We start from the raw sequence: 27,053 nt of genomic DNA on the forward strand, positions 1-27,053 counted from the left end.
GAGTTAGAAAGTCAGCTGACCTTGGCTAGCGCTGAGCACCCACAGCCTGACTAGTAGCACACCATCTGCACTGAAGTAGCTTCATCTACCTGCTTGGCCTGAGAGTCACTGAATGTGGCTAAGGAGGCATAATGCTGTTTATCATCCTATTGCACATGACTATTGGAACACATTCTCAGAGGGGTTCTGGTAAACCTGTGTTAAGGTATCTGAGACCTGTTGACAAAATTACATTTTTTTCCCAGAAGAAGAGAATATTAATTATATTTAAAGTTACTATTTTGGTGTGAAGGATTTTGTTTGTCTGGTTGGTTGGTTTGGTCTTTTTGAGATAGTCTTGCTAAGTAGTCCTGGATGACCTTGCTATATAGTGTAGGATGGCATGGGACTTAATCCTTCCCTCTCTGCTTCCCCAAGACTGGGATCAACAGACTTGCACTACCATGCCTGGCCTTGATCACATTTCTTCACTTATGAAATAGTCATACTAGGTAATTTATGAGATCCCTTTATTTAAAATAACATAATATATAATATTATATATGTATATAATATAAAATTTGGAAAGTTGCCATTTAAAAGAGGACCCTAACTATTTTGTGTAGGGTATTTTTTTGTGATAGGGATTTGATATGTAGCTCATGCTAGCCTGTCTTTTTATTTTTCTTTTTTTTTTCTTTTAAGATTTCTTTATTTCATGTATGTGAATACACTGTCAGTGTCTTTAGTCATACCAGAAGAGGGCATTGGATCCCATTGCAGATGGTTGTAAGCCACCATGTGGTTGTGGTTGCTGGGAATTGAACTATAGGACCCCTGGAAGAACAGTCAGTGCTCTTAACTGCTGAGCCATCTTTCCAGCCCCCAATCTTTTCTAGATGCCAAGATCTCATACGGTTTGTAAAATCTTATGCAGATTTTTCTTGTACAACATGAATCCAATCCCCAGAACCTGTGTAGAGATGGAAGGAGAGAATTGACCCAACAGTGTTGTCCTCTGACCTCCACACATGTACAGTGACATTCATGTGCTCACACAAGCACGTACACACACACACACACACACACACACACACACACACTGACATCATATATATGCACTATAATAAGAAAGTTTGGTTTATGTAGCCCAGAAGGTAAAAAGAACACAATAAAGGGGTGATTTGGAAGTCACAGCAATGGAGCTTTCATGTGCTCACATACTGCTCAGTCTCTGCCTACTTACAAGTGTTTCCCTGAAGCTTATGCGTTCTGCTGGGAAACAGCATTGCAAATACCTATTCTCTATAATTATTGCATGTACTTATGTGTTCATTTCCTGTTAGAAATTCTGTGTGTTAAAAACCCCACTCTAAGGGATATTTTTCTTCTCACTCAGCAGGCTTACTTCCTGCTTCCTCTTAGTGTCTTTTGTTTGGTTAATAATAATCTAAATACTTAAATACAGTTTTGTATGTGACCAAAACCAGGAAAGGAACAGCATTAAATCAGATGTGGTGGTCAATAACTATTTTAGCTAGTTTGAACAAATTTCAGAGGTTTTAGTGTTGAGATTACATGAAATCCAACTTATTGTTCTTCAGAGAACCTAGTTTGGTACCCAGCATCCACGTGGTGACTGACAACTGTCTGTAACTTAATATGTTTTGAATACTTGACCATAGGGAGGGCACTGTTAGGAGGTATGGTTTTGTTGGAGGAAGTGTGTCATTATTGAGGTGGGCTTTGAGGTCTTATATGCTCAACCTACACCCAGTGTGGCACACAGTATCCTGTTACCTGTGGATCAAGATAGAATAAACTCTCAGTTCCTTCTCTAGCACTTTGTTTGCCTGTTTACCACCATGTTTCTGATCATGATGATAATAGACTAAATCCCTGAAACTGCAAGCTAGCCTCAGTTAAGTGTTGTCCTTTCTAAGAGTTGCTGTAGTCATGGTGTTTCTTCACAGCAATAAAACTTTTAAACTAAGACACTCTAGTTCCAGGGCATTTAATTGCCTCTTCTGACCTCCTCAGGCACCAGGTATTAAGTGTGCAGGTAGAAAATACATATACTTAAAATAAAATTGATAATGCTTAAATTCAAATCCCAGCACTTGGAACACTAAGGAAAGACGATCAAGTCAATGTCTGAGGCCAGCCTAGGTTATATAGTGAGTTTAAGGTTAGCCTGTACTGTAGTATAGCAACATTCTATTTTAAAAACAACAGTGTGAGTCTATAAATGTGGACAATTGATGTTTCTTAAAGTTTATTGTGTTAACAGCCTAACTTTATATATTATTGGCAGAATGTCTAACATCAATTTCATTTTATTTATTTTATTTATTTGAGACAAGGTCTCATGTACCCTTGAACTCATCATGTAGCTGCTGCCCCTTAACTCCTGACTTCCTCCCTCTACCTTCCAAATGCCGGTATTATAAGCATGTGACACTATGCTAGTTTCAGCCATTTCTTACCTTCCCCATCTTTTTTCCTCATTACTTTTACAGAAGAAAGATTCAAAATATTCTTATCATATAGGAAGCAATGCATTTAGTTCTGAAGAGTAATATATTTAGAATGCATTTACTATTTTTTTTTCAGAATTGCTTTTATCCCATTTAATTTCTGAGTAGTGTGTCAGGAACTTTAAAATTTGTATTGGCATGTAGTTTCTCATACAATATTTCTTTTTCAAGACAAGGTTTCACTCTGTAGCCAATGCTGGGTGGTTCCTGGGTTGACTTGTACAGTTCTCCTGCTATAGTCTCCGTAGTCTTATCTCCCAATGCTAAGATTATAGGTTTGGACCACTATGTCTGGCTTCCCATTTACTATTCTTTTGCTGTTTGGAGGCAGGGTTTCTCTATGTAATCCTGACTGGCCAGGAACTTTTTGTATAGCCCGTGATTGCCTTGAACTCAGGGAGCTCTACCTGCTTCTGTCTCTGTAAAGTGCTAGGAGTGCTGAGATTAAAGGTGTGTTCCACTGGGCCCAACCCATGCAGTATTCTTTGGGTTTGTTTGTTTGTTTGTTTGTTTGTTTGTTTGTTTCGAGACAGGGTCTCTCTGTGTAGCCCTGGCAATCCTGGAACTCACTCCATAGACCAGGCTAGCCTCGAACTCAGAAATCTACCTGCCTCTGCCCCCAAGTGCTGGGATTAAAGGTGTGCGCCACCATTGCTGCCACCGGCCCCATACAGTATTCTTGACAACTTTTTGTTTGTTTGTTTGTTTGTTTGTTTGTTTTCAAGACAGGGTTTCTCTGTGTAGCCCTGGCTGTTCTGGAACTCACTCTGTAGATCAGGCTGGCCTCAAACTCAGAAATCTACCTGTACCTCCCAAGTGCTGGGATTAAAGGCATGCGGCATGCGGCACCACTGCCTGGCAACTTTTTTTTTTAACCAGAGGATATACTGATACATTTTTATTCTAAATATATCTCATCTAGGGCCAAGTACTCCTTAGTCTCTTACTCTCTGCACATTGTCCAGTTGTAGGTTTCTGTGTTAATTACCATCTACTGCAAGAAGTGGAGGGCTAATCGATGTGCAGATCTATGAGCAAAATGTCATTAGTTGTTTTATTGCTGTGTTTGTTTAGCAGAATAATGATGGCAAGTTTTCCTGTAGGGCCTGTGACCTATTTAGTCTTAGACCCTAGGACATATTTATACTGTCCAGTATAGGTTCCATACCAGAAGAGGCCTTAAATCCAACTTTTAAAAAGTAGCTCGTTACTCCCTTAACATTCATAATACTATGGCATTAGTGGGCATATCTTGCAGGCTAATCACTATTGTAGCTCACAGGGTTTCCAGACGAGAGAAATTGGTTGTTACTTTTCTCCTCTTATGGTGTGCATATCACCTTCTAGGACTGTGAACACTAGTCAATAGGGGTGAATCTTCCAGTTTAGTACAAGCTCCATTTTTTTCATGTTCTATGATGTAAGTGTGTGGTGCCTTTAGCAGTAGGTTGTGGGACAACCTGTGCAATAGCAGGAGGAGGTAGGCTTCCAGGACTCCTTTGACCAGTGTCAGATGTAACCTGTTCCTGGTACTGGGAGTTTTATTTGGTAGCATATGATATCTAGTTGGAATATTTTCTCTCCCATTTCTGTTTTATCTTGATTAGGCTATGAAGTACTCAGACATTTGAGCAAACACTATTCTGAGAATGTCTATTAGAGTATTTCTGGGTGAAGCTAATGCTGGAATTAGTAGACTAGGCACAGAAGATTGCCTGCTTTTATCTAACCAGTTAAGAACACAAAGACTAACCTCCTGTTGTAGTGTTCTATTACTGTGACACCACGACCAAGGCAACTCTTATAAGAGAAACCATTTAATTGGGGGCTTGCTTACTGTTTCAGAGGTTTAGTCCATTATTATCATGGTAGGAGTGTAGCAGCACACACGACACTGGAGCAGTAGCTGAGGGCTACATTCTGATCTGCAGATTAGAAAAAAAAAGATGCTAGACCTGATGTAGGAATTTTGAAACCTCAGAGCTCACCCCCCATAATACACTTCCTCCAACAAGGCCATTCCTATTTAAAAAAGGCTACATCTTCTAATCTCTCTTAAATAATACCACCTGAATGACTTAAGCGTTCAAATAGATTTAGGCATCATCTTATTTATGTAATTCTCTACAGGGTATTTCTCTCCCTCCTTCCCTCTCTTTCTCCCTTCTTCCCTCCCTCCTCTCCCTCTTCTCTCTTTTTTGCACACACGCCTCCATCAATAGATGACAGCCTTTATGAAGATAAGGGACATACCAGGGACTATACCTGATAGAGATAAGTAAGCTCTATCCCTGCCTTCTTTCTCCCTTTCCTTCTCAGAAGAAAAGATTGGGTATAAGAAATTATCTCCAAGAAATTCCCAATCTGCAGGTGGTACAGCAAAGAGGCACAAGATGAGTCTGGCAGGTTAAAACCCACGAATCTAAAGGCAAGAGGGTGATGTGCTCACATATTTGTATGTGTGCATGGAAATCAATTTTACAGCTTGAAAGTACTCAGAATTTCCAAATTGGAGGGTGTGGTGGTTTGGGTAAGAATGACACCATAGGATCATTTATTTACTAAAAGAAAATGAGTAAGGGTGGAGAAATGGTTCCGTGGTTAAAAATACTTGTTCTTACAGAGGACCTGACACCTTTACCAGAACCCACATGAAGGCTTACAGCCATCTATAATTCCAGTTCCAGAGGATTTGATGGGTTTTTGTTGTTGTTGTTTGTTTTGATTTTTTGTTTTTTTTTGTTTTTTTTTTGTTTTTTTTTGTTTTTGCCATCTTCCATGGGTACCAGGCATGCATGTGGTACACAGACATACTTATGTGCAAAATATCCATACACATAAAATGAATAAATATGAAAAAGATTTAGGATATACAGTGTGTTATAAGTATTAGTCATTTTCAGACCTGATCTCTAAAGAACTTGATCCAGAAGAGTGGCCTAAGAGATGAAAAAGTGAAATAATAAAGTTTTGAGTGTCATAAAAGGAAAGTCTTCAAAATTTAATGGAGACAGAGGCTTGTTGGTGTGGCACTTATAGGTAGTAGGACATGGCTCAAAAGCATAAGTATAAAAATGTGTTGTTTCAGAGAAAGGGAAGGGCTCAAATGACTGCATGTGGTGGCACATGCATAATCCCGATACTCCTTAGGGGATTATTGGGAAAAAAAGCACAGTTTCTTAAATTTGTAGAACCCAGGCTGGCCTGGAATTCCAGATTCTCCTGCCAGTGGAGAGCCACCATGCCTAGCTCTGTTAGGAATTTTTATTGTAAGGATCTATATTTTGTTTTAGATAGAGTTTTGTTCATGTTGCTCTTAAATTTTTTTAATTATCTTCATAGACAACAAGGTTATTGAAATCTATTGAATTTTAAGGTTTATATGTTGTTTTATATTTAGAGTGTGTGTATGCGTGCACAAAAGTCAGTAGACAATTTCTAAAAATCACTTATTTCTTTCCATTATATGGTATTAAATTCAAGTTTGTATCCATTTTAAATGCTGCTGCTTTCATCTGTTTAGTAAACACACCCAATGGTTTCCACTAACTAGCCCAGTTGACCTTTTTAAAGTTTGAACCTTGAGCACCTTCAACAAGATTGAGTGCTCTGATCAGGATATTTTATTTGCTCCACTTTGCAAATAAAACCAAATGTTTTGTCAACATGATGGAACCCATGGTAAAAAGGAAAGAAATCAGTAACAAAGACATCAGAGGGAAATTTGTCCTGTTAACTAACCATGTGCTATTATTCCTTCATTCTGGCTTACTGACTTACTGTCCAGGGCTTGGTAGGTAAGAAAGCTTGTTGACACTTGTCTTCCTGTTTGGATTGTTACAGTGTCTAAGTGTACCCACCTGTTACAGCTTCCACACTCAGCCACTTGCTTCTGTATTCTTGCTTCCTGTCTATTCTTACTACATGTTTTTGACTCCAGAAAAATGACTCCTTTAGACTGTTTCAAAGCCAACAATATTTCCTTTAGATAATTATTGCATAATTCTAACTATAGTCATTATTTTGGATTTAAATACATTTCTATCCTGATAACAACAACAACAAATACCTCTAAGTGAACTCTACTATTTGGCTGGTTTTGGGTGATAAATTGATCTCCCTGAATACTGCAAACAAATTCTGGCCAATTATAACTTATAAAAGACAGGATGTTTGTATATGCTTATTAACATAGAAAATACATTTTTCTAAAACTCATCCTTACGTAAGATGCCAGTTCTCTTGAAACTTGAAGCTTGAGTTGACTATATAGGCATCCTGGTTTATTGGAGTTCCAAATGAACTTGCTCTCTTCCTTTTCTGAAAACAGATGACAGTCTTTTAATCTTATTCAGCTGCTATCTTACTGACGTGTTTAGAATGTAAAGGTCTTTACTGTTCTAGCTGATCAGTGTAGCATGTTTTTAATTTTATCAATAAATAACAGTGAGTTAAAACTAGGCATAGTTGGTGTTTCACCAGGATAGAATTCCCCCTTGTGGTTTTTTTTTTTGTTTGTTTTTCTGAGATGGGTTCTTGATTACATACGGGCTGGCCTTAAGTTGGAGATCTTCTTGCCTCAACTGTATGCCAAGGTGTATGCTAAGAAATAGGTGTTTTTAGCCAATTGTAGTAGTTCATGCTTGTAATTTCCATATTTGTGAAGCTAAGACAGGAGGATCACTGAAAGTCTAAGGACTGCCTGCGTTATAGGATAAGATGCTGTCTGTGCTAAAGCTATTAGAAAGCTCTCCTACTTAAATGATTCATCTTATCGCTCTAATTTTGTATAGCTTCATAAAACTGGCTTGTGTGGTGCTACTATGTAGCATTTTAGAGATCTTTGACTTTTAAAATAAAACCACTTTTTTGATTACAGAAAGACCCAAATGGGACCAGTAGTTTGCCAACTGGAAGTTCTCTTCTACAAGAATTTGAAGTACAGAATGAGGAGGTGGCAGCTTTTTGTCAATCCATTATGAAGTAAGGAATTTTCTTTATAAATTTACAGATTCTTTAAATTAAAACAAAAAACCTCAGAGATGAATAAGGCAGAGGCAGCATATCTCAGAGTTCCAGGCCAGCCAAGGCTACACAGTGAAACCTTGTCTCAACAACCAACAAAACAAAAACCAAAAGTTGCTACTTAATGCCAATCCTAAAAATTTTTAAGTTTTTTAAAAAATTATTTCCTTCATGTGGCTAAAATTTTGAAGCATATAGTTAATTGGCACATGCCATAAGCCACAGATGAATCTAGATCTTTACTTGTCAGACTTCTAAATATTTAAGGAAAAAAAAATGAACCCAGGAATGGATTTCTGATCCTCTATTAACAAGTGAAGATTTGCCTTGGAAGTGTATTTCCATATAACTACAAAGTGTCTGTCTTGTCTTGTTTTCAGACAAACATCCATCTTCTCAAAAAAAAGTGTGTGTGTGTGTGTGTGTGTGTGTGTGTGTGTGTGTGTGTGTGTGTTTTGGATTAGGAGACACTGTTTCTCTTTGTAGCCCAGGCTGGCCTCAAAACTCTCAGTCTTCCTGCCTCAGCCTCCTGAGTTCTAAGTTTACAGGTATACATAATTATGCCCTTTTTCTCACAAACATCTAGCATTCAGAATGCTATTCCATTTATTTAAAAATATAGCTTTTAAATATTTTCTCACTCTTGTATGTATTGGACAGTATTATTTATTGTTTTGTTATTATTGTCTGAGAGATGAGGTCTCTAGCCCAGGCTAGCTTCAAATTCCTCTGTAGCTGAAGATGATCTTGAGCTTTTGATGTTCCTGCTTCCACCAAGGGCTAGGATTACAGTCATGAGCTACCACATATCCAGTTTTCTGCAGTACTGGGGATGAAATCCAGGGCCTCAATCATGTTAGGCAGGCTCTCTATCAACTAAGAGTTTTCAGCCCTTGTAACCATATTTTTTACAGATGGAAAAATCAAGTCCAAAGAAATACTCTACCAAAGTTTTTATCTGTTTTCAGTACAGAGCCACATCATCTTTGCCTCTGGTTAAATGTTTGTTTCCATTACATGACTGTATCAGTTAGTGCATGTGTTATAATCTTCTGTGGGATCTGGGGATCAAACTCAAGTTGTCAGGTTTGTGCATCAAAAGCTTGCCTGCTAAACTATCTTGTCATCTCTGTTTTGTTTTAGGAAACATGGAAGCCTTCACTCTGTAGCCCCTGCTAGGCTGAAACATACTATGTAGACTATAACTCCTGTCTTGAACTCAAGATAGTCCTTCTGCCTCAGCTTTCCTAGTGCTGGGGTAACAGATATGTACATATGCTACTGCTGTGAATTTATTTTTTTAGATTTTTAATTTTTAAATTCAAGTTTTTATTTAAATTTGAAATTGGTTTATTCATATGTATGAATATATATTACATATATTCAGTATGTTGAATATATCTGATATATATTGAAATATGAACTTGAACTTGGATCCTTTGATGTATTTCTCAAGTCTTATAGGTCTTACAGATCTGCCAACATGAAGACTCAAATTTATAATTTACTCTTCCTTTCAGACCCTTCAGACTTTCTGTCTCTCTCTTTCCTTTCTTTCCTTTTCTTACCATATTCAACTTCCATGTGGTTTAACTTCATTTTCTCCTATTGTTAATGGGACTTTTTAAGAGATGGAGTATGACAACTGACTATATTCTGATGCTTTTGTTAGCAGAAGAAAAAAATGATTCTTAGCCAGACAGAAGAAAGTTAAGCAAAAGACTGAAGTAGCAAACTTCAAGACTGAGAGGACAACATCTGCTCTCTCATGCAGGGAAAGCAATTGCCACCAGGGGATTCCTTCTGAATCTAGAGCTGTCTTCGGTAAAAAGATCTCATTTTTAAGCAGGCCATGGGGGCCTCAGATCATGTTTAAGTATATGTGCAATTTTAGTTAATGATTTAGGAGTAATCTTTACCTTAATAGAAATAATCTATTTTTTACATCATTTCTTTTTTCCCAAACAAGTGCTATATGGTTTCCTTCATATAGTTTTTTACTAAGTACTATATTTAAGCTTTGCAAGTTGAAGATACAATTCTTTTGAATTGTAGAGCTGTTTTCACAAACCTCCCAACTTTTTTAAAAAAGATTTATTTTATTTATTTGAGTACACTGTAGCTGTGTTCAGATACACCAGAAGAGGACGTAAGATCCCATTACACATGGTTGTGAGCCACCATGTGGTTGATGAAAATTGAACTCAGGACCTCTGGAAGAACAGTCAGTATTAACCTTTGAGCCATCTCTCCAGCAAAACCTCCCAACTTTAACTAAGTGATTACAGTAGTCTTTCTTTGGCTAGGACATCTACATTCTATAACTCTTCAGTGGATGTCTGAAAACAAACACTGATGTAAGCTCTATTTTATAGAACATATGTTTCTGAAAAAAATAAGTTTAAAGGAGGTCACTCTGGTGGCTTAGTAGGTAAAGGTGCTTGCCACCAAGCTGTTGACCCAAGTTTGATTCCTTCTCCCTCTGGTTGTTTTCTGGCCTCCACTTATATGCCCCTTTCCCACATAAATTCAATAAATACATTTTTAAATTTCATTATTATTTTATGTGTAAAGAATGTTTTGCCTGCATGTATGTAAGTATACTGTGTGCATGCCCTGTGTCAGAAGAGAGTGATGTATCCCCCTGTGATCTGAGTTACAGACAGTTGTGAGCTGCCTGCCATATGGGCGCTGGGAGTTGTACCTGGTTATCTGCAAGAACTGAAAGTGCTTTTAATCATTGAGCCAACTCTCCAGCCCCTTTCAGATAAATTTTTTAAGTTAAAAAAAAATAATAACTTTTATATGACAGGGGATAATTTACCATCCATCTTTAGCATCCTGAGCACATGATTTTTTTCCTTTCCTTATTGGGTCACAGATTTTTCTGTTTGCTTTACTGGAAGTATTTTCAGATCATAGTTGACAGGACAGTAACTAGAACCGAATAAGGAGGCTGAGATATATATACACTCACACACATATATTTATGCTCAAAGTAGCTTATATAATATGTAGCTCTAGATGAACCAAATAGAAGATGAGTTCTTATTCTCAGATATCTAGCAATACACAGTATGATTGCAGCAGTTATCAGAACAATAAGAATTAGAGGTTTCTGAAGCTATGTTCTAGGAATTTTTCTTTTTTGCTCTGGAAACATGAAGTCAGCACATATGTTTCTTCAAAAGTGACTGCTTTTTTTTCCAGCAGTTTCCTCACAACCCCAGTGGGCTTTAAATACATACATACATACATACATACATACATACATACATATGAATACACACACACACACACACACACACACACCTTCCCCCAATGCTGGGAGTGGAACCCTGGACCTCACATATGCCCGACAAGCACTGTACCACTAACACTAAGGTTCTTGACTCTGTTTCCCACTCCCCTTTTGAGACTAAAACTGGCTTTGTAGCCCAGGCTAGTCTCATAATTTTCTACAATGACTCACCCTTCAGGGGATTGAACCAAGTATGTACACAGCTGCTGAGCTACATTCACAGTACCCAGTTTGTGCTTCTCAAAAGTCTTCTAAAAATATTCATGCAATCATATTGATTAAGCTGTGAAGTCAGCAACAGTCTATTAGGGTGTTGTGTGTGCTTACAGTTGAAATTACAGTACATCTGTTTTAACATCTCAGTGCCTGTATTAGGCCTGGACTTTGGTTGTTACTGTTTTTGTCAGTGAAGTTAAAGAATTGAAATAGTGAAGGTCTTCTACTTCAACCTAGGACTGCCTTTCATTATATTTGCTTCTTTATTTCTTTTTCTTGATAAAACTTACTAGATTTACTAGTTGTGGTTTAAAGAAAAGTTTTTAAAAGAATGTTGATATAGTAGGCTTGTTTTGGAATAATGAAGATTGAACCTAGAGCACTAGGCATGCCCTCTAGCACTGAGCGCTAACCCAGGTCTGTGGTTATTGTTGCTTCTATGTTTCTGTAGTACAAAATGAGAAACTATATTCTATACATACCTTTTCTTTATATGTGATTCAGATCTCATACTTATGTAATGATATTTTTATTAGGGAATGTTAAAAGTATTACTGCATCAATTTCATACATACAAATAACATTGATCATACCCTCTCCCCAACAATAGTATCTTAATTCCAAGACATTCCAAATCTTTTCAAAAATTGGCTTCATCTTTGAATTGTTTGTTTGTTTAGTGCTGTGTCCTGAAGTCCAGTCTCACCTTGAGTTTGCTGTAGAACCATGGATGACCTTGAACTGACAATCCTCCATTCTCAGGCATTTCTCAGATTCACTACTGTGTGATATATCTATTTTATGAATTCTATTTAATTTATTGAAACAGGATCTCACTCCTTTGATAGACCAGACTGGCCTCAGACGCAGAAAGATCTGCCTACCTCTGCCTCCTGAGTGCTGGAATTAAAGGTTCAATGTTATTCCATGAATCCTCAAACAAGATAATGCCAATTATGAGTGAAATAATAAGCCAGTTTGTAATTGACTTATTACATAATTAAAAGCTTACTGTGTTATGAAGGGATAAGCTTGAAAGCAACAAAGTAATTTACAGTGTCCATATATGATATAGTACCAGTATCAATTCAGCTCACTTTGATCACTTTTCAACTTTTTTAAAAAATATATCTACCCACCACCACCCCCCTACCCCCCTACCCCCCTATATAGTTCGTGTATGGTTATGTACTTGTGAATGCTGGTGCTAGTAAAGGCCAGAGTCATTAGAACACCTGGAGCCGAATTATAGGTAATTGTGAGCCACCTGGCATAGGTGTTGGGAAGCAAAGTTGGGTCCTTCTCCAAGAACGGTATACACTTTTAACCATTTTCCATCTCTCTCTGTTTGAACTATCTCTCCAGTTCCATATTTTATCTTTTTAATATTGGATCCTGTGTGTGTCTTCTAAGATCACAATGTAGAAACCACATTTATTCTTTGACTGAGTCATTTATTTTATAAAACATTTACAGTAGTTGTTATATACTAAGCACTAAGTGCTTCATAATCTTATTTTACATATTCTTAAGACAACCCTGAGAAATAAATGGTCATATTACTCTGAAGCAGCATCACATCAGTAATTTAACTAAGTTTACACAGCTAACAAATAGTAAAGATAAGGTTTAAAATCAAGTTGTCTGCCTTACAGGTTTTGTAATGACTGTTATATTTGCTCTTGTCTTTTCAAACGGTTTTATTCTCAATGAGTGCCTTGAATTGTTTACTGTTTTTTAAAAAGATTTATTTACTTTTATGTGCATTGGTGTTTAGTTTGCATGTATATCTGTGTGAGGGTGCCAGATCCTCTGGGACTGGAATTACAGTTGTGAGTTGCCATGTGGGTGCTGGGAATTGAACCTGGGTCCATTGAAAGAACAGCCAGTGTTCTTAACTACTGAGCCATCTCAAAAGTCTCAAATTGTTTACTAATTATAGAAGCACATAGACAGTATTTCCAGCATGCATTCCATTAAAGGCCTCATGAAAAACAGATGGTTAAATGTATAGCTCAGTGGTGGTGTATATGCCTAGATTCCTAATATGTATGAGGCCTTGGGTTCAATTCCAACATTGCAAAAAAGGAGAATAAAAACTGATAAGGTAAGGGGACTAACCTGTTACAACCTCCAGGAAAAAGTCAGTTAAAATTCCCCTTTCTTAAAAATGTGTATTACATTTGTTTATTTGTTCATTGTGTGTACTTACATGTGTATGAGTGAGTGTGAGTTATGTGTTGGCAGACATGCCATGGTTAGTGTGTGTGTTTATTTCTCAGTGCTGTCATAAAGTTTATAGAGATCTTAAGGTTAGAGGACACCAGACGAGAGTTGGTTCTCCACTTCTGCCATGTGAGTCCCAGGGTCTGACTCAGGTTTTCAGTCTTGGTGGCAAGCACTGTTACACACGGAGCCATCTCACTGGCTCCCTTCTCATAGCCATAATGCCAGTCATGTCTGGAGACCAGCCACGTACATTCATGGATTTACATCTAAGTAAATCCTTTGAATACCTTTACACGTGACCCTAAGTTTTAAAGTACCCTTGTAACTCTTACTCTATGGCCTTGTAGCACTATGAAAACCCCCTTTCCCCCTTGTCTTATAACCACAAACTGTTTACAGGGAAAAATTTTTCACTTAGATGTTTTGAGAGGACAGAAACTTTTTATACCTGTAGTATTTACAATTTTAGTTACATTTTTTCATGCCATCAATAATTCATTTAAAACAGACCACTTTATGTAATTGCATCGTACAGCCTAAGAATCTAAACCAGAGAACCTCATTTGATGCTGGCCCTCTCTGGAATGCCTGGATCTTGTGGACAGTGTTACCAGAGATATCGACACGAGTTAATCTCCCTTTTTTTGGTTCTCTCTCATTTAAAAGGCACATGCTGGTGTTTGGAGTTTTAACAGGAGTTCATTTATTGCCATTCCTATGAGCTGCTCTGAGTAGCTGAAAGTATGCAAAGCTTGTTCAGGGCCTTCAAATGCAGCTTTAAAGAAACTAAAAACATATTTAACATCTTCTTTCTTGTGAACAGATTGAAGACCAAATTTCCATATACCGATCACTGCACAAATCCAGGCTATTTGTTAAGTCCAGTCACAGTGCAAAGAAACACGTGTGGAGAAAATGCCAGTGTGAAGGTCTCCATTGAAATTGAAGGGTTTCAGCTACCAGTTACTTTTACATGTGATGGTAAGTTTGTGTTGACTAGGAATAAAATGTTTTCAATGTCAATATATCCTTTCTTCTCATAAACCAAAATTTTTATCATTAGGTATCCTTTTAAAATTACTGCATTCATTTGGGAAGTTTTCTGGTTAAGGGAACCAGGTTACTGCAGGACTTTTCTCTGAACATAATAAATTGGTTTTTAGCTAAGGGCCAAAAGCATTAATTATCAAAGCTAATTACAATACTTCCCTCTACTTTTATGACAAGAAAAGTATTTTCTTACAGAGAACTATCAGTGCCATGAACCTTTCAGATCACTTCTAATCTCCTCTGCAAGGAAGGTAGTTCCCTTTGGAGTTGATTTTTCCTTCCAAGCTTGGGTAAATGTCTTTTCTAGAACTGTGTCCTGAATATATTTATAGTGTGTTTAAGTGGGATTTGAATGGTGAAGTAAGTTTCCTATTCCTAAAGTAATAATTTAGTTGAAGACTGAAGCCTTTCTTTTTTTCTTTAATTGTTGTAACTAGCAATGTGTCCAATATTTGAATATCTATTGGTTTTGTACTTTTGGAAAGCCGTTTGAAAAAATGTAAATGTGATACAGAAAAAGGTTAACTAACTATAACAGTCATTCTTTAATTTCTAAAGACAATATACTCCCTTCCAGTCATTTAAATTTAGTATGCAATAAGAATATTAAGTTTCTAAAAAGAGTCAATAGATGGTGCTTTGAAATGAAACATGAGTAAAAACTGATAGCAAATGTTGATTTGTATCAGTTTTAATTTTATCAGTCTGACTAACCTCAGAATGTATTATACATATCTATTGATTAGTTATAAGTACATATTGTATATCTCTGGAAATGGGCTGAGGGTATAGGTCAGTAGTACAGGTCTTGCTTAGTATGAATAAGGCCCTGTGTTTAATCCTTAGAACTGGAAAAAATGCAAGCAATATAATATAAGTATAGATCAGAGTATATATTTTTTGTTTGTTTTGAACCTATTCAAAAATAGAGCTATTTTGTAAGATACTTTAGTACATAGAAGTTTTTGAAGTCACTGGTATTCTTACAGTTTAAGAGCAGGCATCCCAGCTGGTGACTGATGCCTGTATTCCTACCATTTAGAAACTGAGGCAGGATTGCTATGATTTCAAGACCAGTCTGGGGTTACACTGTCAAGAAAATAAAAGATTGATGCCTGGGGTGGAGAGTTGTGGGGGTGGTGGTGGTGGTGGTACATGCCTTTAATCCCAGCACTCAGGAGACAGAGTCAGGTGGATCTCTATGAGTTTGAAGTCAGCCTGATCTACAGAGCTAGTTCTAGGACAGCCAGGGCTATACAGAGAAACCCTGTCTTGCAGGGCAGTGGAATGAAAGTTGAACATGAAAGTTTTGAGTATAGAAATAGATAATTTTAAAACTTTAATTTGGGGTTGCAGAGTTAGCTCAGTGGTTAAGAGCACCTGTTGCTCTTACAGAGGACCTAAGTTCAATTTCCAGCACCCACATGGCTGCTCACTAATAGAGCTAATGGAGGCTTTAGAGCCCTTGAAATGTGTCTTCAACTCCATTCCAAATGATCTGACACTCTCTTCTGACCTTTGCTGGCACCTGGCATGCACATGGTACATATGGCATGGTACATGCAGGCAAAACATTCATACATTTAAAAATAATCTAAAATAAAAAATGAAAACTGTAATTTTCTTTCTGTTGTCATGTTGACATATTTGCAAGAGTCAAACTGCCTACTTGCTCTATTTTTTTCTTCATTGGGAAATTTACTATATAAATATCTAAAGTAGTAATTCTTTTTTCTTTTTCATTTGTTTTAAGACATGCTTGCTAGGTACTGCTAACTGCTGCCTTATTTGAAGGAATCTGTAATATTAATGTAACTTACTTTATTTAGGTCTTCACTGCCTTAACAGTTAATAGAGGTTGTGGAGCCCTTAAAATGTGGCTCATCTAGATTAGCACATGCTGTAAATCCACAATATACACTAGAGTTCGAGCCTTAGTCTTAAAAAAAAAATAATAAAAGTGTGAAATATTTCAGTTATTTAAAAAGTACTGATAATGCTAAAAATCATATATCTACAGTTTATTGTTTAAGATAGGGTCTTGTTATATGCCCAGGTTGGACTAAACTCATGACTCTCCTGCCACTAAACAAATGTTCTTAATGTATTAGACTAAATAAAATATATTATTAAAGTTAGTTTTGCAAAGCTGGAGGTGTAGATTAGTTGGTAGAGTGCTTGTCTAGCATCCATGAGACAGGGTTTTTTTTTTTTTTTTTATCCTCAGCATAATCTAGACACCTATAATTCCAACACTTAAAATGCAGAAACAAGTATCAGAAATTCAAGATCATTCTCTGCTTTATACTTTATAATGAGTTCTGAGCCAGCCTGGGCTACATCAAAACATGCCCGCCCTCTTCCCTCCCCCCACACAGAGTGAGTGTGAGTATAAGTGTCTTTGCCTTATTGTTTACTTCCCACGTCAGCCTCTTTCTCTGTTATTGTGGCTTATTCAAAAAAATTTAGGGACTGGAGAGATGGCTCAGTGGTTAAGGGCACTGACTACTCTTCCAGAGGTCCTGAGTTCAATTCTCAACAGCCACATGGTGGCTCACAACCATTTATAATGGGGGTCTGATGCCCTCTTCTGGTGTGTCTGAAGAGAGCAATAGTGGTGTACTCAAATGTATAAAATAAATCTTTATTTAAAAAAAAAAAGAAAAGAATAATTTAAGTGGTTAAGTGAGATAGGCCAAGGGTATGGACCTGTCTTTTTTTTTTTTTTTTTAAATGTGTATGAGTGTGTGAGTGTTTTGTCTATGTGCTGTTCACTTTGCATGCCTAGTGTCTTTGGAGGCTAGAAGAGGGTATTGGGTCCTTTGGAACTAGAATTACAGATGGTTGTAAATTGTCATGTGTTGGTGGAATTTGAGCAACCAGTGCTCTTAACTTGCTGAGCCATCTCTCTAGCCCTTCAGTGAGTTTGAGGCCATTGTGGTCTATATAGTTCTAGGACAACCGGGCTAAAGAGTAAGACTCTGCCTCAAGAAAGACAATTTCAAGTAACATATGTGACCTCAAATTGAATTTGCATTATATTTCTATTGTACAGTCTTCTCTTAGATTATAAGTAATACTTAGAGGTAAATGAGCAAAATTAAAATAACTAACTCTTTTTCAGTGAGCTCTACTGTAGAAATAATTATAATGCAAGCCCTTTGTTGGGTACATGATGACTTGAATCAAGTGAATGTTGGCAGCTACATTTTGAAAGTTTGTGGTCAAGAGGAGGTTCTACAGAAGTAAGTTGATTTAACTACTGAGTGGTATCATTGGAAACTTCATTTTTAATACCTTAAATTAGAATCTTTTTCAGTTTAGATTTGTAATCTAAAAATATATTTGAATGTTTGGCGTGGTGTCACATGCTTTTAATTCCAGGACTTGGAAGGGAAGAGGCAGTTGGACCTCTGTTAGCATGAGGCCAGCCTGGTCTGCATATTAAATTACAGGTTAGCCAGAACTACCTAGTGAGACACTGTCCCTACAGTCATTCATTCATTTATATTTTTATTTTTATACATTTATAAAATGTAAGAAATATATTTTGTCCTATTGCTGAAATTTGTGTTGAGATATGCTGTATCTAAGATAGTGGTGGAATTTTAGAAGTAAGAAAGACCTGATACTCTTTTAAGTTTAATAGTCCTATATGTGAAAAGTTGTAGTCGATTGGTTAAAAGCGGAATAATATGCCTTTTTCTAAAAGGCCAGTCATCACATCATTTGTAGACTCCATTCTCCTTTGTAGCATGCAGCTACTGTGTATACAGGAGTCAGTTGTTACTGAATTTTATTTGCCGGCAAGAATCATTGTATGAACGTGAGTAATTTGTTATAGCTTACAATTAGTCCAGCTGTTTTAAAGATCGAGGCACTAATCTTGTCTCTTTATCTTCTTTGATATTTACTGACTCATATAGAAAAATTCCTGTTAAAATATTTGCAGTTAATTTACAAACAGTTTCTTCCATTTCTGATACAGATAGAATTTGTATCTTACTTTTATGTCTATAACTTGTGATTTGACTAGAATAATACTGATGAATAATTCATGTATTTTAACAGTAATCATTGCCTTGGAAGTCATGAACATATTCAAAACTGTCGAAAATGGGACACAGAGATTAAATTACAGCTCTTGACCTTCAGTGCAATGTGCCAGAATCTGGCTCGAACAGTAAGTGTTTTATGAATTGCATTTAGTGAGTCCGAATAATTCTAATAGCTGATGGATTTTCAGTCTGTATGTTTTCCTTTTTTTTTTTTTTTCTTTCTGCACCTGGCTGGAATGGATGATACACTTGTTTCCAGCAGTAATCTCTTCAGATCTTTAGTCATGGAAGTTTAAGTAGCACGTTCCTTAGATCTAGAAGTATACATTTGAAAAGCAAAATGAAAGAATGAAATCTACTTTAAAAAAAAATATGGGAAGGAGATAGTCTCTTCTATTTCAGACTGGTTTTGAACTCACTGTGTTGCTAAAGGTCACCTGTGCCACCCATGACCAGTGTTATGCAGTGCTGAAAACTGAACTGAGAGCTGAAAACTGAACTGCCAGTCATTCTGCTAATTTTACTAAATCCTTAGCCCTGGCATTTTCAATAGGTTTTAAAGAAAAAGATAAGTTTACCTAGTTCGTTGCAAAAGCACAGTCTCCTATTTAATAGTCTTACACAGAAGAGAAAATTTGAGGCTTCAATAAGAGAAGGAAAAAAAAGTAAGGGATTGGAATCCTAAATAAGGGTTTTCAGTTTCTCTTGAATATGTTTGCATAATGTGGACTGGTAGGAGAAACTAGTACTTTTCTCAATGATGATGAGCAAAGAATGGGACGAAATCATTGAGAAAAAAAAAAAGGCAGAAATTCAAATGATCTTGTCCCCATCTGGTCCCACCCTAGATTTTGCCTACCCTCTTTCTCCATTGATTCTTTGAGATAGGATCTTGCTACATAGCTCCAGCTGTCCTGGAGTTCCTTAAATAGACCATACTGACCTCAAATTTGCTGCCATACCTGTATTATGTACACAGGTGTGTACCATCTGGCCTAGCTTAGTTTTTGCTTTATTTGTTCATTATATACTAGATTTAGGAATGTTTATCTCTTCCATTTTTAAGAGATTTATTACATTTATGTAGTGTGTGTGTGTACACTCAAGCATGCCATGGTATCATTGTGTTTAGGTCAGAAGACAACTTGTGAGAGTTGATTCTTTCTTTATACCATGTTAGTTCCAAAGATGGAACTCAGATTATCAGGCTTTGGGGCTAATGCCTTTACCTCTGTAAAATGGAAGTTTGTGGCTACCTAGAGGACTTCAGAGTTAAGAGTACACTGTCTGTTCTTCCAGAGGACCTAGCTTTGATTCCCTGTACCCATACAATAGCCCGAAACCATCTGTAACTTCAGTTCTAGGGGACCTGACACCCTGTTTTGGCCCTTTCAGGGCACCAGGCACACACATGATACACTGGTAGATACACATAGGTGCAGACAAAATACCCATACACAAAAAAATATTTTTTTAAAAAATAAAAGTTTTGTTCAGATATAGTAGTATGCTTTAATAATCCCAGCAAAGAGACAGAAGGGTCAAGAGTTCAAGACCAATCTGAATTACATGAAACCTCTTTAAAATTAATGGGGGTGTACAGGGCTGGTAACTCAGTGGATAAAGTGCTTGAGGACTTGAGTTTCGATCCCCAGTATTTGTAAAAAGCTAGGGATGACAGCATTTCCATAATCCCAGCACTAAGGAGAAAAAGACTGACAGACCTCCCAGGCTGCCTGACCAGCCACTGTAACCAATGAATTAGCTCCAAGTTCAGAGAAAGGGCCTGTCCTGTCTTAAATAAAAGCTAGAAAGCAATAGAGGAAGATAGCTGACGCTGACTTCTAGCCTCTACACGTAGCACATGCCTGTGTGTGTGTGTGTGTGTGTATGCGTATGCATATGCATGCATGTATTCCTTATGCATGCTTGGTGTGCAAGGAAGCCAGAACTGCATATCAGATCTGTTGGAACTGGAATTGCAGGTGATTGTAAGCCACCATATGGATGCTAGGAGCCATATCCAGATCCTCTGCAAGAACAGCAAGTACTCTTAATCCCTGAGCCATCTCTCCAGTCCCAAGTAATAAAACATTTAAAGCAATTAAAAGATGAATTTTTCTTAATATTACCTAACTTATTGAGTCAGTTATAAATAAGTTTTGATAGCATTTTATCTCTCCTCAAAAATTAATCTAATTTTAAGATTTTATTGTCGATTTAACTATACTTAATTTGATAGAATGACCAAAGTATTATATTTGTTTCTTCTTAAATGTGTGTATATGTATTTATTTAGGCAGAAGATGATGAAGCACCTGTGGATTTAAACAAATTCTTGTATCAAATAGAAAAACCTTATAAAGAAGTCATGACAAGGTATAGCATCTAAAACATTGATTACAGGTTTTCAAACGTGGGTGTGAATATATTTATTTTCTGTGGTCAAAACAACTACTTTTGTCTAAAATAGTCTTTAGCCATGATACCTGTTTTTTCTTTCAGACACCCTGTTGAAGAACTCTTAGATTCCTATCACTACCAAGTAGAACTGGCTCTTCAAACTGAAGTAAGTTTTGGTATAAGAATTTAAAGATTATTTCTGTTTTCTCTGAAGTTTTAGTTTTGGAATTATGTTTTAAAACTATATTCTTCGTGTTAGTCATGCACATGGTGGTGGACAGCAGGTAGGGAAAGCTTTAGAAAAAGAGTAAGGTAGCCCAAAGCATCAGTTTAAAAGCATACTTGGGTTCTAGCCTGCATATAAAAGAAAAAGTCAAGCGAAGAAAAAGCAATAGTTAAAACCTTTCTGAGTTCTGACTCAGAATAACAAGCAGTTTTATAAAGCATGTAAGAGTGAAATGAAATGTACTAGAGAGAGGGCTCATTGGCTGGTCTTCCATAGGACCCATATTTGATTCCTAGTACTTACATAGTGGCTCGCAACCACGTATAACTCTAGTCTCAGGATACCTCACACCCTTTTCTCACCTCAGGCACCAAGCATGCAAGTGATACACAGACATACATGTAGGCAAAATGTCCTATATGTAAAATAAAATTTAAAAAAAAGGAAGGAAGAAAACATTCAACCTAAGTTGCTACATTATAGTTCATAAATGATTTTTTTAAAGATTTATTTATTATTATATGTTAGTACACTGTAGCTGTCAAGGGGGCGTCAGATCTCGTTATGAATGGTTGTGAGCCACCATATGGGTGCTGGGATTTGAACTCAGGACCTTTGGAAGAACAGTCAGTGCTCTTACCCACTGAGCCATCTCACCAGCCCATAAATGATTTTTTTAGCCCACTAAACCTATTTGCTCATATTGTTTGATGTTGTTTTTATAATCCAATATTAGAGTTGAGTTGTTAGAATGTAGGCTTTAGTTGCAAAGCCAAAACCATTTAATTTTTTTTAATTTTTTACTTATTTTATGTCTGTGTTTTACCTAACAGGTATAGGTACCATGTACATATGTACCATGTACATGCCTGGTGCCTTCAAAAGTCAAAAGAAAACAATCAGGTCCCCTGGAACTATTAACAGGCAGTTGTGATCCACCATGTGGGAGCTAGGAATCAAACCTAGGTGCTCTATAAGAGCAATAAGTGGTCTTAACCAAAGGGCCATTTTTCCAGCCCCTTATTATTGGATCCTATATAGAAAAGGTTGGCTAATCTTTTACAAATAGATGGTTCTAGCCACTTAAGGTATTTTTAGCCAAGCAAAGGCTAAGTGAATTGTTTAGCTCTGTCTTGTAAAGCTAGATTGACCATAATATAGAGGTTAGGCTTAAAGGTGGCAGAATTAGTTTCAGAGGAAAGGATTTTTTTTTTTAACAGTTCAGGAAAAAGAAAAGCATTGTGAGTGGATGTATACATGTGTCACAGCACACTGAGAGACAACCTACAGAAGTTGGTTCTCTCCACCATGTGGGTTCCTGAGCTTGAACTAAAGTCCTCTGTCAGGATTTACCCTCTGAGCCATCTTGCCAGCCCTACTACTAGTACATTCTTATCAACATATTAAAATACTGAGTATCAGTCACATCCTGAGACAGTGTTGGTACACTGAACCTTCTGAAACAATGAGCCCAAATAATTTCCTCCATTAAACTATTTCTGTCAGTTATTTAGTCACCGTGATAAGGAAAGTAACTAATATGGGTGTCTGAGACATTGAGTGAATCTGGAATTTAATATAAAAGGTCCAAGTGGAGATAATACACTTGGGAATCATCAAGGTATACATAATATCTTAACAGCTATAAGACAGGCAGAGTCAGGTGGATTTCTGAGTTCGAGGCCAGCCTAGTCTACAGAGTGAGTTCCAGGACAGCCAGGGCTATACAGAGAAACCCTGTCTCGAAAAAAAAACAAAAACAAACAAACAAACAAAAAGACTAGTTGAGTTACTAGAAAAATCAATTGCAGGAGTGGAAGAAGAGTTAACTCAGCAGTTAAGACAGCAGCTTTACTTCCAAAGAACCTGGGTTTTCCTCCCAGCACCCATATGGCAGCTATAGTTTTAAGGTACCTGATGGCCTTTTCTGGTCTTCTTGGGCACCAAACACACATGTAGTGCTCATACATAATATGTGCATACATACATACATACATACATATATATAAAATGTTGACAGCCCATGTAACCCTCTGTCAGCCTTACCACTCCTTTGTTCTCTTTGCAGCAATAAGCTGAAAAGTTTTGTTGCTTCTCCTTTTTGCTATTCTTTTAGGGACCCACCCCAACTATGCCTTCATTGCTAGCACTCCTTAGAAAAGAATTATTTGTTGTGTCTGTAAATGGGCATGAATGTATCTGTACATGTTTGCATATGGAAATCAGAGTACAACTTGATCACTTTTCTCCTTTTATTATGTGGGTCCTAGGTTCAAACTCAGCTTATTGGGTTCATGGCAAGCACCTTTGCCTTCTAAGCCAATTTTGCTGGCTCACTGTAACAGTAAAATGAAGGCCAGGCGGTGGTGGCGCACTCCTGTAATCCCAGCACTTGGGAGACAGAGGCAGGTGGATTTCTGAGTTCAAGGCCAGCCTGGTCTACAGAGTGAGTTCCAGGACAGCCAGGGCTACACAGAGAAACCCTGACTCGAAAAAAACAACAAACCAAAAAAAAAAACAAAAAAAAAAACCGTAAAATGAAACAGTACTTCAGGTCATCAGGCATGCATATAGTCTTAATCTTGTAGTGCTTATATCTTTTCTCAGTCTTTATATAGATTTGTTTACATCTGCTTTTTAAAAAATGGTTTATTTATTTATTTTGGTGGATTTTGGTTTGAGACAGTGTCATGGTATGCAGTCTTAGCCAGACTGTAACTTGCTATGTAAACTAGATTGGCTTCAAACTTACAAGAGGTCCAAGTACCTCTGCTTCTTAAGTGCTGGAATTAAAGTTACACCCACCATGCCTGGAAAAATTTATTTTTATTTTATATATGTGAGTGTTTTGTCTGCATGTATGCTTGTGCACTAGTATGCCTAGTGCCAAAGGAGGCCAGAAAAGGACACCAAATGTCCTGGAACTGAAGATACTGACTATTGTGAACTACTTATTATGTTGGTGCTAGGAGGTCCTCTACAAAAGCAGCAGGTGATCTTAATGTCTCCTTATCTCTCTAGCCCTATAAATAATCATTTACACACACACACACACACATTTACATAAACACAAACACATATTGGAAGGGGCTGTTTTAGATGTACCTGTGTACAAGTTAGAAGTCAGCTTGAGGGGATTCGTTCTTTCCTTCCACCATATAGCCATATGGGTCCTGGAGATTCAGCTCAGATTGTCAGGCTTTGCAGCAAGTGCTTTTACTGCTGAGCCATCTCTAGGGGTGTGGCGTATGAATGTGTGTTCACATAAGCACAGTTCTTAAGAGGAGGTTAGAGTACTCCTGAAGTTTTTTTCTTTTTTCTACCATGTAAATTTGAGGCATTGTACTTGGATCATTAGGCTTGACTTTAAACTCCTTTATCTACTAGGCTTCACGACTATATATTAAGAGAGGTTTTGGGTTTAGAGCAAAATGAGACAATACAGAAATATCCCATATATACCCCTGGTACTTCCCAGATTAGCCTCTCCACTTTAAAAAATTACTATTATTATTTTGCCTTAATAAGTAGCAACTCTGTTCTCCCATTTAATCACACTAAAATCTTGGTGTTGTCCTTCACCTTTCAAAAAGGTCTTTTATCTCTCATATTAAACCTAATTCTTACTATCTCTGCCATAAAGACACATGGAGATTATGACCATTTATCATTCCTAAGTCAATTGCATTATTCTTTACTAGTCTTCCAAAATTCTCTGCTTTTCCTTCTTCAACCCCCTCAGCCAACAAAAATGATACTTTAAAAAAATTCATTAAATGTAATGATGTGTCCTGAGTTAATATCTGGAACAGAGCAGAAAAATGTGTTTGTGGAAATATTGGTACAGCTGAGCAAATCTAGAGTTTACTTGATGGTGTACCACTGCTCCAGTCTTGGTTTTGTCAAATGTATCATGGTTGTGCAGGCTGTTGAACAGGTTTATATGCTAACTCTCTGTACTATTTTTTGTAACTTCTTATAATTCTAAAGTTATTCCAGATGAAAAGTTTACTTTAAAAGTGAAAAATAGGAACAGAAAGCAGATGTCAAATAAGAGAAAAGGGGTGGGGTGGGGAGGCAGCAAAAAATGGACTTTTAGAGCCAGTTATAGTGACTCACATCCTTGTTTTGTTTTGTTTTGTTTTGTTTTGTTTTTTTTGAGACAGGGTTTCTCTTTATAGCCCAGGCTGGCCTTGAAGTCAGAAATCCGCCTGCCTCTTCTTCCTGAGTGCTGGGATTAAAGGCATGTGCCATCACCCCGCTGACTCACATCTTTAATCCCAGCACTCGGGAGGCAAACCTAGGTGGATCTCTTTGAGTTTGAGGCCAACCTGCTCTACATAGTGAGTTCCAGGGCTGCATAATAAAGAGATCTTGTCTCTCCCCCCCACCCCCCAAAAAAAGAACTTTTAGGAAAGATAGTTAAAAATTATAAAGTATAAAGCAAAGTGGGCTCTTAGGCTAGTCTGAACTTACTGCTTAGCCTGTGTTGGCCTTAAACGTGGGAACCTCCCTCCCCAGCTTCCTGTATTCTAGGACTGTACCCTGAGACTTTGGTTTATAATCTGCCAAGTGTGTTCCCTAGCAGGGAGCCTGGTACCTATACTTCCTAGAGCTCTCCTTCAGGTATTTACTTGGCTTTCCATTCCTTAAGGAACTTAATGTTATCTGAGTGCACCAAACCACCTTGTCTCAAATATCAACTCTTTTATTTCCCCTTTTACAATTTGATCGAACATGTTTTTTTGTTTGTTTTAAGACAGTGTCTTACTGTTTAGCCCAGTCTGTCCACAAATTCACTATGTAGTTTAGGCTGTGGAATTTCAGATTCTCTAACCTCAGCCTCCCCATGTGCATGCCCACCTTAAGTATAATTTTTTTAAAAGATGTATGTATGTATGTATGTATGTATGTATGTATGTATGTATGTATATAAGTACAATGTCACTCTCTTCATACACACCAGAAGAGGACATCAGATCCCATCACAGATGGTTGTGAGCCGCCATGTGGTTACTGGAAATTGAATTTAGGACCTCTGGAAGAATAGTCAGTGCCTTAATTGCTGAGCCATCTCTCTAGCCCAATTGCATTTTTTTCTTTCTGTATCCATCTTTTTCCCATTTTAGTTTATTGAGCTCATTCAGTTCAGACTGACTTTGAACTAGCTATGTTGCTGAGGCTGGCTTTAAGTTCTTTTTTAGTTTATTTGAGACAGGGTTTCTCTATATAGCCCTGGCTGTCCTGGAACTTTGTAGACCAAGCTGGCCTGGAACTCAGAAATCCACCTGCCTCTGCCTCCCTGAGTGCTGGAATTACAGGCGTGCGCCACCACCACCCGGCATGGCCTTAAGTTCTTGATCTTCCTGCCTATAGCTCCTGAGTGCAGGCAGTATAGGTACTATTCAGAGACTTAGGAAATTCACAGAATTCTACCATCATCACCCCAGTGCTATTTTAAAGCATTTCCACATACTAATTTGCAGTTGACCCTTCTTCCAGCTCTAGCCTCAGATAATCACTGAGCTAATTCCTGTCTCTAGCATGATTTCCTCTTCTGCACATTTTTTAAAAAATTTATTTATTTATTATATGTAAGTACATTGACTACACTGAAGAAGACTAGCGGTCTTCAGACACACCAGAGGAGGGCATCAGATCTCATTACAGATGGTTGTGAGCCACTATGTGGTTTCTGGGATTTGAACTCAGGACCTAAATGGAATGTAGTAATTTTTCTATGCCTGTTTGCTTTTTCAAATACCAAACCCTTTTATTTGTTGTAATATGTATTTATAGTTTGTACCTTTATGTGGTGTATTGTATAATATAAGTACTTAATTAGTGTGGGTGGATCTCCTAGAGCTGAAGTCACAGGTGCTTAGGAGCCACCTCATATGAAATCTGGGGACCAAATTCATGGCCTCTGCAAGAGCAGGACACTTCCTTACCTCTCAGCCATCCATTAGCCTTATACCCAGCTTGTTACATGGGTGCTAAAGATCCAAACTCAGATCCTCATGCTTAAT

General features: G+C 37.4%; 1 protein-coding gene across 3 annotated transcripts in view; it reads left to right on the forward strand.

Annotated features, from left to right (window-relative positions):
* Pik3c2a (phosphatidylinositol-4-phosphate 3-kinase catalytic subunit type 2 alpha) overlaps positions 1-27,053 on the forward strand; it is a 97,574-nt gene that overhangs the window by 25,250 nt on the left and 45,271 nt on the right. For all 3 annotated transcript variants that reach the window (XM_052200706.1, XM_052200697.1, XM_052200713.1), the window contains 6 exons: positions 7,396-7,499; positions 14,111-14,268; positions 17,462-17,582; positions 18,409-18,520; positions 20,695-20,774; positions 20,901-20,964. In XM_052200706.1, coding sequence (XP_052056666.1) covers positions 7,396-7,499; positions 14,111-14,268; positions 17,462-17,582; positions 18,409-18,520; positions 20,695-20,774; positions 20,901-20,964 — 639 coding nt within the window. The remainder of the gene's footprint in view (positions 1-7,395; positions 7,500-14,110; positions 14,269-17,461; positions 17,583-18,408; positions 18,521-20,694; positions 20,775-20,900; positions 20,965-27,053) is intronic.

This window comes from Apodemus sylvaticus, chromosome 1 (genome assembly GCF_947179515.1).
Source record: "Apodemus sylvaticus chromosome 1, mApoSyl1.1, whole genome shotgun sequence".
NCBI classification, from domain to species: Eukaryota; Metazoa; Chordata; class Mammalia; order Rodentia; family Muridae; genus Apodemus; species Apodemus sylvaticus.